Genomic DNA, 11,343 nt, shown 5'->3' on the forward strand with positions numbered 1-11,343 from the left:
AAGAGTACTCCAACTTGTTTTTTTCTTATCTGAACTACTTTGATAGCCCCAAATTCTCTCCAATTTTGTTTTAAACATACTATGTTTTGCGGCTCCAGGCTATTTTTCTTTAGTGAGCAAGGGGGTGAAATGGCTCTTTTCATAATAAAGGTTGCCGACCCCTGCTATATACGAACTAACAAACTATCAATAAGTACCGAGATATGGGGAAGGGGTACCTACCCCTTTTTGGATGTGATGTACTTCAATGTAACAGATAAAAAGAACATCAAAACAAGTCAAGATACACATGATTTTATGTGTTTAACAGTATTGAAATTAAACATAACAAAACAATGTAGTCTTTAAAACACACACATTTGAAAATCTCACTGTACTCTTCAGATATAACAAAATTCCACAAAATTCAAGTCTCTGGTCTCTTGGCACAGATTACACAACAGGTGCTAGTTGAATATCTGGTGATGAGACATCCCCTGTCTCTTTTTGGCTTTGGTAGAATTACCCCGACAGTGCTCACACTGGCCTCTTTCATAGCTAGCCACTATTTGATCTGCCTTTATGGTAGCTTTGCTTGTTTACCGTGTTTGCAGTTTTACCACAAGAGACAAGGCAATAGTATTGTAAAATTAGTCCCATGCAGTCTGAATTCACTGCTGTGCAACTGGATCAAAAACATTTTTTTTAAATAAAATATCTGCAGTACCTTGCCATGTACTAAGCATGAAACAAAAATAAAATGGACTAACCATTTAGGTATGTCGAGAAATGTGACTGAGTTGAGCTTTTTCATTCAACATGATTAAAATGAGTTTGCTTATGATTTTGAGACTGGTGTAGACAAAGAAAGATGTACTTCAATTTCCACATGCTTGATGGCAGCCTCATCTCGTCTTTCTCTTTTTCTTGCTGCTTCCACCGTCAGCAGCTTCCACTGGCTAAAGGAAGGAGAGAATGGTTAAAACAAACTTTCATTGCACTAATTGGCATTTTTTTTAAAGGGGACCTATTATGCTTCTTTGTATTGAGTTGTTGACTCCTATAGAGCAGCTAACCTACTCAGAAAGCTTTCTAGATCTTCCAGATTCTGTACCTCTTCCGACACAGTTTCCATGGATTTCTCGCTTCCCATCCAAATTTTGTTTCTTTTGGCTTTTCCTGATTTCGAAGTCTGGTCTGTTTAATTTATTACACCCACGGTCCTCCTCCAGGCACGCCCATTCCGCTGTGATTGGTCACACTCCAAAGCGCTCCCAAAGATGTCCGGATAGGTCCACGTTTACTGACATTGACGTCAGTAGAACTCGGTAAAACCGAGCATGCAGAGCCATCTATCTTCCATCTTCCAAATGCGCATACCTCCTTTGGCATCATTTATCACGATAATATGACATTGTAACGACATTTATAGGTCAGAAAAGTGGAAGAGCATAATAGTTCCCCCTAAAGTAGCAGTACAGAACAATTGGCTTTGTTTTACCCCAGGGCTTCCTATACAGTTGTGTAGCGTAACTTACTTTGAAGATACTGAAAGAAGGATGTTTATTATTGATTGATGAATTTTTATTTTTTTAAAAGGGGATAGAAGAAACACTCTGAATGTTCTGTCAAATGTGTCATTGTAGAGGTCACCGCTTCCCACAGATGATGTCACGTCCTTAGATGGCACAATAGTTTATAATTTCACCAATGTTTACCTGCACTCTCTTCCTGAGAACTTTGAAAAAGTCCTCCACACGGGTCTGGGTGTATTGTGGAATTGCCCTCTCCTTTTCCATCTTTTTTCGCTTCCTCTCCCGCATCTCTCTGAACTTCTCCATGCGATGACGGATTCTATTCTCCCTAAAAACACACAAACATGAACGCAGGCTTAATTGTCTTTGAATGATTTCATTTCAAACGTCTTATACTGATTAGTATTGGTAGCACATGTACTTGACATATGTGGCGCGCCGGAGGAACGCAACCAAAGCATCTTCATCTGGCTCAGTCCACGTCAGTTCAGGCAATGCTGTCTGTGATGCGTCTAAAAATAACTTCCGCGCTTCCTTGTATTTCCAGTTATTCGGCACTGGATGGGTCTGTGATGCGGATGTCAACGTCTTAAAAAGAGCTCACAGGAGCAAAGCATAGCCTGGTTGACGATATTGTACCTTTCTGTTGATGTGCAGAACAACATCTTCGATAGTGCGGTATTTCTGGATCAGTGTCAGCGCTCTCTTGGGACCAAAACCTGTTATCTTGTCACAGTAGTCACATCCCAACAAGATGCACAGGTCAACAAACTGGTGGTGGACAAGCAAAAAGGGATCAAATTGAAATAAAACTAATATATAACGAAAGCATCTCTGTGTGGAGTTTGCATGCTCTCTCCGTGCATGCGTGGGTTTTCTCCGGGTACTCCGGTTTCCTCCCACATTCCAAAAACATGCTAGGTTAATTAGCCACTCCAAATTGTCCATAGGTATGAATGTGAGTGTGAATGGTTGTTTGTCTATACGTATGTGCCCTGTGTTTGGCTGGCGACCAGTCCAGGGTGTACCCCGCCTCTCTCCCAAAGACAGCTGGGATAGGCTCCAGCACCCCCGCGACACCCGTGAGGAAAAGCGGTAGAAAATGATTGAATGAATATAACAAAAGCAAATATCAGTTCTGTGTTAATCTTACTTCCATGTGGGTCAGTTGGAGTATCTCTAACAGTTTTGGTAAGGAATATTCCACAACATCACTGGAAATAGAGGAAAAACATCAACGGATAAGACACTTTTTTCTGTGACTTGAACTTGTCCCTATATATCTTAGAGCTGTGTAAAATGACCATATTGACCCGAATATAATGGATGGTTGGTGTTGCAATGCCACCTCTGTCCCCAGAACTAGCAGCATATAATAACAGCATGTGAAAACTCATTGAAGGGTGCCCAGTTATCACAATATTCTTACCTGTCTCTCTTTGCATTCAAATGGCGAATCATAACATGTGCTCCAAACGGCAGCGTGTCCATGTCTTCTGATGACACAGCTTCAGCAGTGCCCCGTTTCACCAGCCAAGCGCAAAAAGCTTCAGCATCTCCCGGAGCCTGGAACACATACAAAAAGAGGGAGACCGCAAAAATTAGTGACAGAGTGAAAAAAAACATGAAATGTAGTTGTTATAAAAGGTCATACTTGTAGCATGGGTACACCCAGAAGCTTCAGGAGGTGCAATGTGTCTTTTGTTTGGAGTGATGCTAGGAGAAGGAAAAAAAATCTAGATCATGGTCTTGTTTGTGTACCTGAAAAGCAGTGTTTAGTACCTGTGCCCAAGTGGTTGTGGGCGTGCCAACCTGCTGCTTCGGCTCGTTTCCGAAGCTACAGGGGGAAAAATCATGAACACTTGTCTTCTGACTCGCTGCACTGATCCATTAGATCCTCTCAAGCTTCATGAATTTTGATATTTCATCTTTAAACTTCATTTTCATGAGGTGGTGCAACTTACTGCAGCAAACTTTTCTCTGGGAGGCTTGCCATCAAACACAAAAATAGGTTTTATGTCGTGTTCCAGGAGAGTGAGCGTGCGAAAGAAGAGACCAGTCAGCGGGCTGCAGAGATACGCATCATGACAGGGTATTATTATAATGCACTGAAATGAAACAAGAATGTGTTCATTATTTGTAAGACTGAGTGAGTCTTCAAGATACCTCAGTGATGGTGTCACTGTGCGGAACTGGTTCAACATAATCGATGTATCCACAGCTATTACCTTTCCTGTGGAGGGAAATAGAATATGCAGTAATACACGTGTTGTATAATTTTTATATTTACTGTATATATATATATATTTATAATATTTCTGCACACTACACATTTAAAATAAACTATATATATACTAGCACACGTTTGCATGATAGTATATGCCAAGGATGCTACAGTTAAAATAGGATTGCAGAACAAAGTGTAGTATTCTATGGAGGATAAAGTCAGCCATGATGGTAAGCAAGGTGGCCGTGACTAGGCGGACAATGGTGTACAATGTGTTCACTACCTGTGAGCATTGAAGTTGTACGCTGTGCGTACACTTTGATAACATGGATGGATGCTATTTACTGAACAAAATGACATACCTGTCCTTTTTGGAACTTGGAATAAGAGCAAAGTGGCTTAACTGTGTGCCGAGGATATGTTTACAATGTTACTCGATTCTGCTCAACATCATGGAGACCAAACCCGAACTCTATAGTCCCTGGTATATGCTGTCCTGTTGTTATGCTGTATCTTTCTGAAAAACTGAATCCTTGTATCAACAATGTGATGACAATGATCCAGAAAATTACGTCATTACGTCCAGTAAAATGCCTGCAATCACACAATATGGTTCGATATTAGACAGCTGTCAACAACAAGGGCAGCTAATATTAGTTTGTGGCTAACAATATCAAAATCATGGTAAAGAAGAAACGATGTAAAGTGATATAAACGTGAGAACGATAGTCTACCTGTGTAGTCGCCGACATGCTTGTGAGAAATAGCACCGGGAGCTTCCCGGCGAATCAAATCTGCCAGTTTAGTGATCCCCATCACAACGGCGGGCGATCCACATATCGATTGTGTCTGGCTCCTGGGTTGCAGTCCAAGGTTTAGGACGTCTAGCGTGGCTCTTTGCCTGTCAAAAACCACAAACTTGTGCTCTTTTTTTTGGGGGGGGGGGCGTGGCGTGTTGACACAACACGTGATCCACGGTGATCACAACAGTGCCTTTTCATGACGTTATCCCTGCGGCCCATTCTCCAGGCATGACTAATCAACTTATGCTAAATCAACACGATATTATTTTCACGTCTTAATAATACGATAATATCCGTATCACAATATCCGTATAATATTCCATATCCGTATGGAAGTGATATGTTTTTTGCCTTTTTACTTGGTCCAGTTTTTGCCTTTTTACTTGGTCCACCTCCTTCATTCATTTTAGTGACCATAAACTTTAGCGAGGGCTTTAAAATCTCGCAATTCGCCGACTAGCTTAGCACTTTGCATCGTTGTTTGCGCATGAGCGGTGACCTAAAGGTCAAAATTCAGTTGTCATCTGATTGGTTGTCCTGTATGTCAATCAAGTAACGGGGATGGATGATAGGCTGACATCGTAAGTTCTGCTGCACTTAGAGACGTTGTTTGATTTGATTGGTCGCCCGAAGGGCAACATTCAGTTGTCATCTGAATGGCTGCCCTGTATATCAATCAAGTGACGGCATTGATGCTGGGATGATATTTTTTTAATGTCACGCCGCGGTCGACCAGCGATCGACCAGTACCACCTCCGCGATCGACCGGTAGATCGCGATCGACTTAATGAGCACCCCTGCTCTACACAGATATGTCACTTCTGGTAGTGACAAAACGCTCTCGTTGTTCCACAGAGTAAATGCAAATAGAAGTTTTTTGTTTCTTTTCTGTTTCTTTTTTGTTTTTTGGTCCGGCACAAATATCCAGTAAGTTCTGCACAATCCAACCAGTAATAACAAAAACAACAATAGGGGCAGCGTTGCACAAAAATCTGAGCGAATTAATTGACATCCATTTATGAAAGCATGAATAACTGACCCACAACAAATGTACAAGGTTTTATAAATGAATGAAAACACCAAAATGAGTAGGAAATAAATAAACCACGTGGTTGCATATTGGAACAATAAATACAAAGTCAATTGACAACATTAAACTACAGTGACATCAATATTTTCCAGAAGACCCTGTCAGAGAAACAACAGCTGTTAGAATACTGCATGAAATGAAAGGAAAAGTACAGGTAGCTTCCATCTATCTGCTGGGGACATTGTGTGTGGTCAAAGTTTAGAAATCACTTTCCAACTATGAATCGAATGATGGAATTCAAGTTTTCTTGCCTGAAGTCATTGAAGTGAATGATTTACATCACTGTAACAGTTCAAAAAAAGTAAGAAAAACAAAACACTCAAACAGCACCCTATATCACTACTGCACACAGAACACGACAAACATTCAGCATAAAGGTTATGGCATCTTTAGATTTGGTGATCATACTTTTGACACTTAAGAGTATTTATTTACTTTAGCATTAGCTTTACACCAGGGCTTGGGTCCCAAAATGTTTGTTGCCAAAGTCAAATCTTGTTTTCCATCTAATGTTACCTTTACTTTCCACCAAGGGCCACAGACATTGCTAAGCGTTATAGCTAAATGTGTCTGTAACAAGACATTGCTTTGGCTCTCGATGTTTTGGGTGTTTGCGTCTTAGCGGCGGAACCAAACCCAGGTGTTGATCAGCCAGAATGCAACAGTTGCAGAATACAGGATCACTTCCCGCTTGGAGCGCTCCTTGTTTTCTTCCTCCAGCAGCTGCAGACGGCGGTTCAGCTTGACTATCTGAAAAGCCACATGATGGGAGATATGCTGACTTGGTGTTATGTACCTGAAGAATGGACTGTATTCATCTCAACATTACATTAACATAGTGACCGTTACACTGTATATTAGGGACCTTCTATGCACAACATGCAGGTATGTTATATTCAGTGGTGTGAAAAAGTGTTTGCCCCCTTCCTTATTTCTTATGTTTTTGCACATTTGCCATACTTAGAAATTGAAATATTAGTCAATGACAACACAACGGAATAGCAAATGCTTTTAAATGGAATATTTGTTATTTAAAAGGTTACAAAGCCATTTGTTAAGCTTTGGGACTCCAGCAAAACTTCAACAAAGGGAGAAAACATGAAACAGTGGTGTACATTCCCAGGAGAGGCCGGCCAACCAAAATTACACTAAGAGCACAGTGACGACTGATCCAAGAGGTCACAAAGGACCCCACGATAACACCCAAATAACTGCAGGCCTCACTTGTCCCAGTTAAGGTCAGTGTTTGTGATTCTAACATAAGAAAGACACAAAGCAACAACAGCATGCATGGCAGAGTTCCAAGACCAAAACCACTGCTGAACAAAAATAACATTAAGGCTTGTATCGATTTTGCCAGAAAATATCTTAATGACCCCCAAGACCATTGGGAAAATACTCTGTGGTCTGATGAGATCAATTACGATCCCATTGCATCTAGCGTCAAGTAACGCCATACCGGCAGTAAAATACGGTGGTGGTAGTGTGATGGTCTTGGGCTGTTTTGCTACTTGCTATGAATTCTGCTGTCTACCAAAAAATCCTGAATCCGGCCATCTGTTGGTGACCTCAGCTGGACAATGATCCAAAATAGACGAGCAAGTCCACCTCTGAATGGCTGAAGAAAATAGAAAATAAAGACTTTGGAGTGGAGTTGAGATGATGTGGCATGACCTCAAAAAGGCGCTCCAAAAGCCTCCAATGTGGCTGAATGACAACAATTCTGCAAAGATGAGTGGGCCAAAATTCCTCCACAGCGATGGAAGAGACTCATTGGACTCAAGTTATGGCAAACGCTGAATTGAAGAGTGACCCAACCAGTTATTAGCTTTAGGGGGCAATCCCTTTTTCACACAGGGCCATGTAGCTTTGGATTTTTTTTCCCTTAATAAAAGGTTTCATTTAAAAACTGCAATTTGTGTTCAGTTGTGTTGTCATTGACTAATATTTAAAATGATTTCATGAACTGAAACATTTAAGTGTGAGAGACATGCAAAAAAATAAGAAACCAGGAAGAGGACAAAGACTTTTTCACACCACTGTACGTAGTATATAGCGCTGGTGTAGCTCAGTGGTTCCCCATCTAGTGGGCTGCACGGCGGACGAGTGGTTAGCGCACAGGCCTCACAGCTAGGAGACCCGAGTTCAATTCCACCCTCGGCCATCTCTGTGTGGAATTTGCATATTCTCCCCGTGCATGCATGTTTTTTTTTCCCCGAGTACTCTGGTTTCCTCCCACATTCCAAAAACATGCTAGGTTAATTGGTGACTCCAAATTGTCCATTGGTATGAATGTGAGTGTGAATGGTTGTTTGTCTATATGTGCCCTGTGATTGGCTGGCGACGAGTCCAGGGTTACCCCGCCTCTCGCCCGAAGACAGCCGAGATAGGCTCCAGCATTCCGCGACCCTTGTGAGAATAAGCGGTAGAAAATGAATGAATTAATGTATGTACATATGCTGGAGAGTCATTACTTGTCGTCTTAATGAAGAGGCATCCATTAATCCGGACTCATCTGGGTTCATTTCCAAGGCGAGATCCAGGTGTGTTCTGTCAAGTCCAAATAATGATAAAAAACAGTAATACAGTCAAAAGAGTAAAAAACACGGTCATGGCAAATACAAAACTAATGACCTAAATGAGGACATCTGAGGTGGTAAAAACACACATGTTGATACATAATTAGTAAATATTCAACAAAATGTTAAAGTACAAGACTCAATGGACCTCAAGAGAGCTCAATTCAGCCACCGTCAATAAGCTAACGTTAACATTGCTAGCATTGAAATTTTAGCATAGTAGCATTTTTAGACGTTTTCATGAGTAGATGCTTACCCGTATATAAACACCACTATTATGCGAGGTGTTAGCATGCTAAAATTAACATGTTAGCTTTGCAAGCATGCTAACATGAGCATACCAGCATTTTTGCAATTTTTATGAATATGCACTTAAGCGGACACTTAGCACCATCATGCTGGGTGTTAGCATGCGAACATAATTATACTAACATTTTTAGCATTTTCAGAGGTAGCATTATTATATGCTAGGAGTTAGGATGTTAGCATTCTTATTTATTTATTATTTTCTAAAAAAAAAAATGGGCAAAATTGTACCCCCCACCCCATGATAGACTCAAAGTTACGCCCTGGAATGTAGGACTAATATTTACGGGGAACTACGGCGCTTGCCGGAGGTCTGCGCTCTCCGAGTGCTTTTCTAGTTGGAATGTTCCGCTGGCCACACTACGATCACCTTTGGACACCCCTGACATACAGTTAGCAGAATTAAAAATGTAAACAAAATATGTATCAATTTTGTAGAAGAGTGGCATACAGAACAAAGAAAAATCCACCACATTTTGGTGAGCATCTGAACAAAGCATCTGATAATACAAGAATACCTTGGTGGAGGTCTGTGCTCTATAAGGTGTAGTATCTATATATGGTCGTTAAAGTAATGGTAAAACAACAGGCCAAATAAATATTTGTACATCATCTATCAAGGAATCAAAAAATTGCTCTTTTCTTTCGGCTTTTTCCTGGTTACGGAGTCGCCACAGCGGCTCTTTTTTGATCCGCATACTGATTTTGGCTTGAGCACTTTATATTACGGATGCCCTTCCAGACGAATAATAATGTAAAAGTCACCTGCGGTGGCTGTCATCCAGGACTTCAAGGACCTGCTGGTAGGCCCGACGAGTGGTGGACTGGATGTACGACAGGAAGCCGGCTGTTGTGAACAGGTTGTTGTTTGCATCCTCAGGGGAGCAGAGAGGGGGACACAAGCGGACTGGAGGGGCGATCGGTGAGGGTGTCACACTGTCAAGAAAGGTGGAGAGAAAAAGTGAAGACGGGAGATTTTTTCAAGGGCAAACCTTACCAAGTCCTCACCTTACTTCTCCTCTGCTAATCTGACCGCTGTGGCGACCGGATATGTACTCACTGGCACTGCGTTCCCTTCGAGTTCTAGAATGCGGCTGTGAATGATACTGCAGGTTACAATATGGTTTTTATGAAGAGAGAGAACAAAACAAGGATATCCCTCTTACTGCATGGCTTGGGTTGCTCTGTGAACTGGATGTTTGGTTAGTTTCAAGGGAGTCCAGTGGTTCTTCTGTGAGAGTAAGAACACGTGGTGGGGCCTTCATGTCCAGGAGGTCCATTGCAGGGATGGACTGAATCAGGTCCAAGTCTCTGGGACAAGAGAACTGTGTATCCCCGTCATCTGTTGTGCAGAAAGTACACCGTTTCATGCACGAGTTATATTCATGTCTTCATGTCAGGCCTTACCTGCCACAACAATCCTTTCAGGCACCTGCATCAGAGTTGGATGAGTGTGCAGGGGTTCCTGGGGTGGCAGAGGACAGCTCTGGTTTTCCGCGGCCACCTTAAGGGTCTCGGGGATCCGCATGCGCTGGCTGATGCCTTCCGTGTATTCCAACTCATAGTGGATACGGTTCATCTCAGCCACCTCTGCAGAGGGGGAGGTGAAGGATGGACCACTCATCCAGCCTGTGGGAGAATTCAATTCTTAGGGGGAAAAACAGGAAGCGCCTTTGTCTTATTGCCAATGTTCCAGTCATTCAGCTGCCTCTAGGATAGTGATTATTAATTAGTGGGTCCATTCTGGGTGATTCAAAGACAGCTTATTAGAAATCACATAAAAATATACAACCCATGTCTGACCTTTTTTTTTTTTTAATTGAGCCATATTGAAATCATCTTCCTCCTCAGCAAGACACTTATCATCTTGGAGGTGTGCTTTGGGTTCCTAATCATGTTTCCTCAATGAACCGCAGCTCCCAAACACCGGCAGCGCTCATGCCCCGGGCAGGATGACATGGAGCCAGGGTCAATTCCACGATATGCAGCATTTACAATGGAAGAAGGAATCTTTGTCATTTTTCTTGTAATAAGTCCTAGATCGCATCTGTACAGCTGATTAGCATGAAGGCTAATTCCATGAATGAAGGTGTGTCTTTGTGTTATCGCCTTGAGGAATGTAATCATATATATGCAATAGAAAGACCATTTCACTTTGTTCTACGTATAATTACATAACGCTAAAATGACTAGCTGTTGACAAGTGACCCCGACGTCTTCTGAAAAAAGAGCAGACGCCGTCAAGCATGTAGGCGAGAAGGTGGTTAGCATGTCATTTCTACACAGCAAATATGTTATGTTTACCACTACGTCACAGATTAAAGCTACGTTGACGACGAGACGACTATTGGCCATTTCCAATGGCAGGCCAGCTCAACTTCAGCTTTATAAAAACGGTTTATATTACCTAAACCGAAGACTACATACCTCTGTATTGGAAGCACAAATTTAAAGAATCATGGGTCAAATTAACGGCGGTTTGTTCCACGATCTTGACAGCATTAACCGGAAGAGTGCAGGACAAGTGAAATAAATGCCCCGCCTACCTTAAACTGGTCATGTGACAGGGTTGCTGTTTTACTCACGGAGTTGCCCGACGGAGTGGAGGTGGAGGATTACATATGAGAGCCTGCGCAAAGGCACCGACCAGGTCACAAAACAAGCGCACAAAACCATAATGACAGTCGCTCAAATAAACAAATAAATTCTGTTTTCCGATGTCTTCAAATTTAAAAACATACAAGTATTTATTTTTGGTAAAAAAAAAATAGATATTTTCATTATAAAATGATAACTGATGATATGCCAGGGTTACAGTGGACAG

General features: G+C 41.8%; 2 protein-coding genes across 6 annotated transcripts; both read right to left on the minus strand.

The window, feature by feature from the left end:
- Window positions 1–299: 299 nt before the first annotated feature.
- Window positions 300–4,672, minus strand: LOC131126263 (probable flap endonuclease 1 homolog). 3 transcript variants are annotated; one of them, XM_058068610.1, is made up of 12 exons: window positions 4,476–4,615; window positions 4,104–4,335; window positions 3,681–3,747; window positions 3,479–3,581; window positions 3,297–3,351; window positions 3,169–3,230; window positions 2,944–3,080; window positions 2,668–2,728; window positions 2,154–2,285; window positions 1,936–2,081; window positions 1,698–1,842; window positions 301–938 (listed from the first exon to the last, which is right to left on the minus strand). In XM_058068610.1, the coding sequence occupies exons 3-12, from the start codon at window positions 3,716–3,718 to the stop codon at window positions 885–887; spliced, it is 933 nt and encodes a 310-aa protein (XP_057924593.1). In that variant the 5' UTR covers window positions 3,719–3,747; window positions 4,104–4,335; window positions 4,476–4,615; the 3' UTR covers window positions 301–884. The 3 variants fall into 3 exon arrangements, with proteins under 3 accessions (XP_057924592.1, XP_057924593.1, XP_057924591.1); XM_058068609.1 differs by lacking the exon at window positions 4,104–4,335 and having other exon boundaries at window positions 300–938; window positions 2,154–2,240; window positions 4,476–4,672; XM_058068608.1 differs by lacking the exon at window positions 4,104–4,335 and having other exon boundaries at window positions 302–938; window positions 4,476–4,672.
- Window positions 4,673–5,590: 918 nt separating this feature from the next.
- Window positions 5,591–11,091, minus strand: LOC131125472 (mitochondrial fission factor homolog A-like). Of its 3 annotated transcripts, none has more exons than XM_058067061.1 (7): window positions 10,947–11,091; window positions 9,927–10,148; window positions 9,686–9,861; window positions 9,528–9,613; window positions 9,285–9,455; window positions 8,109–8,184; window positions 5,591–6,384 (listed from the first exon to the last, which is right to left on the minus strand). In XM_058067061.1, the coding sequence occupies exons 2-7, from the start codon at window positions 10,141–10,143 to the stop codon at window positions 6,253–6,255; spliced, it is 858 nt and encodes a 285-aa protein (XP_057923044.1). In that variant the 5' UTR covers window positions 10,144–10,148; window positions 10,947–11,091; the 3' UTR covers window positions 5,591–6,252. The 3 variants fall into 3 exon arrangements, with proteins under 3 accessions (XP_057923044.1, XP_057923046.1, XP_057923045.1); XM_058067063.1 differs by having other exon boundaries at window positions 8,089–8,184; XM_058067062.1 differs by lacking the exon at window positions 5,591–6,384 and adding an exon at window positions 6,395–8,043.
- Between the last annotated feature and the right edge of the window lie 252 nt (window positions 11,092–11,343).

Source organism: Doryrhamphus excisus, chromosome 3 (assembly GCF_030265055.1).
Source record: "Doryrhamphus excisus isolate RoL2022-K1 chromosome 3, RoL_Dexc_1.0, whole genome shotgun sequence".
Classification (NCBI taxonomy): Eukaryota; Metazoa; Chordata; class Actinopteri; order Syngnathiformes; family Syngnathidae; genus Doryrhamphus; species Doryrhamphus excisus.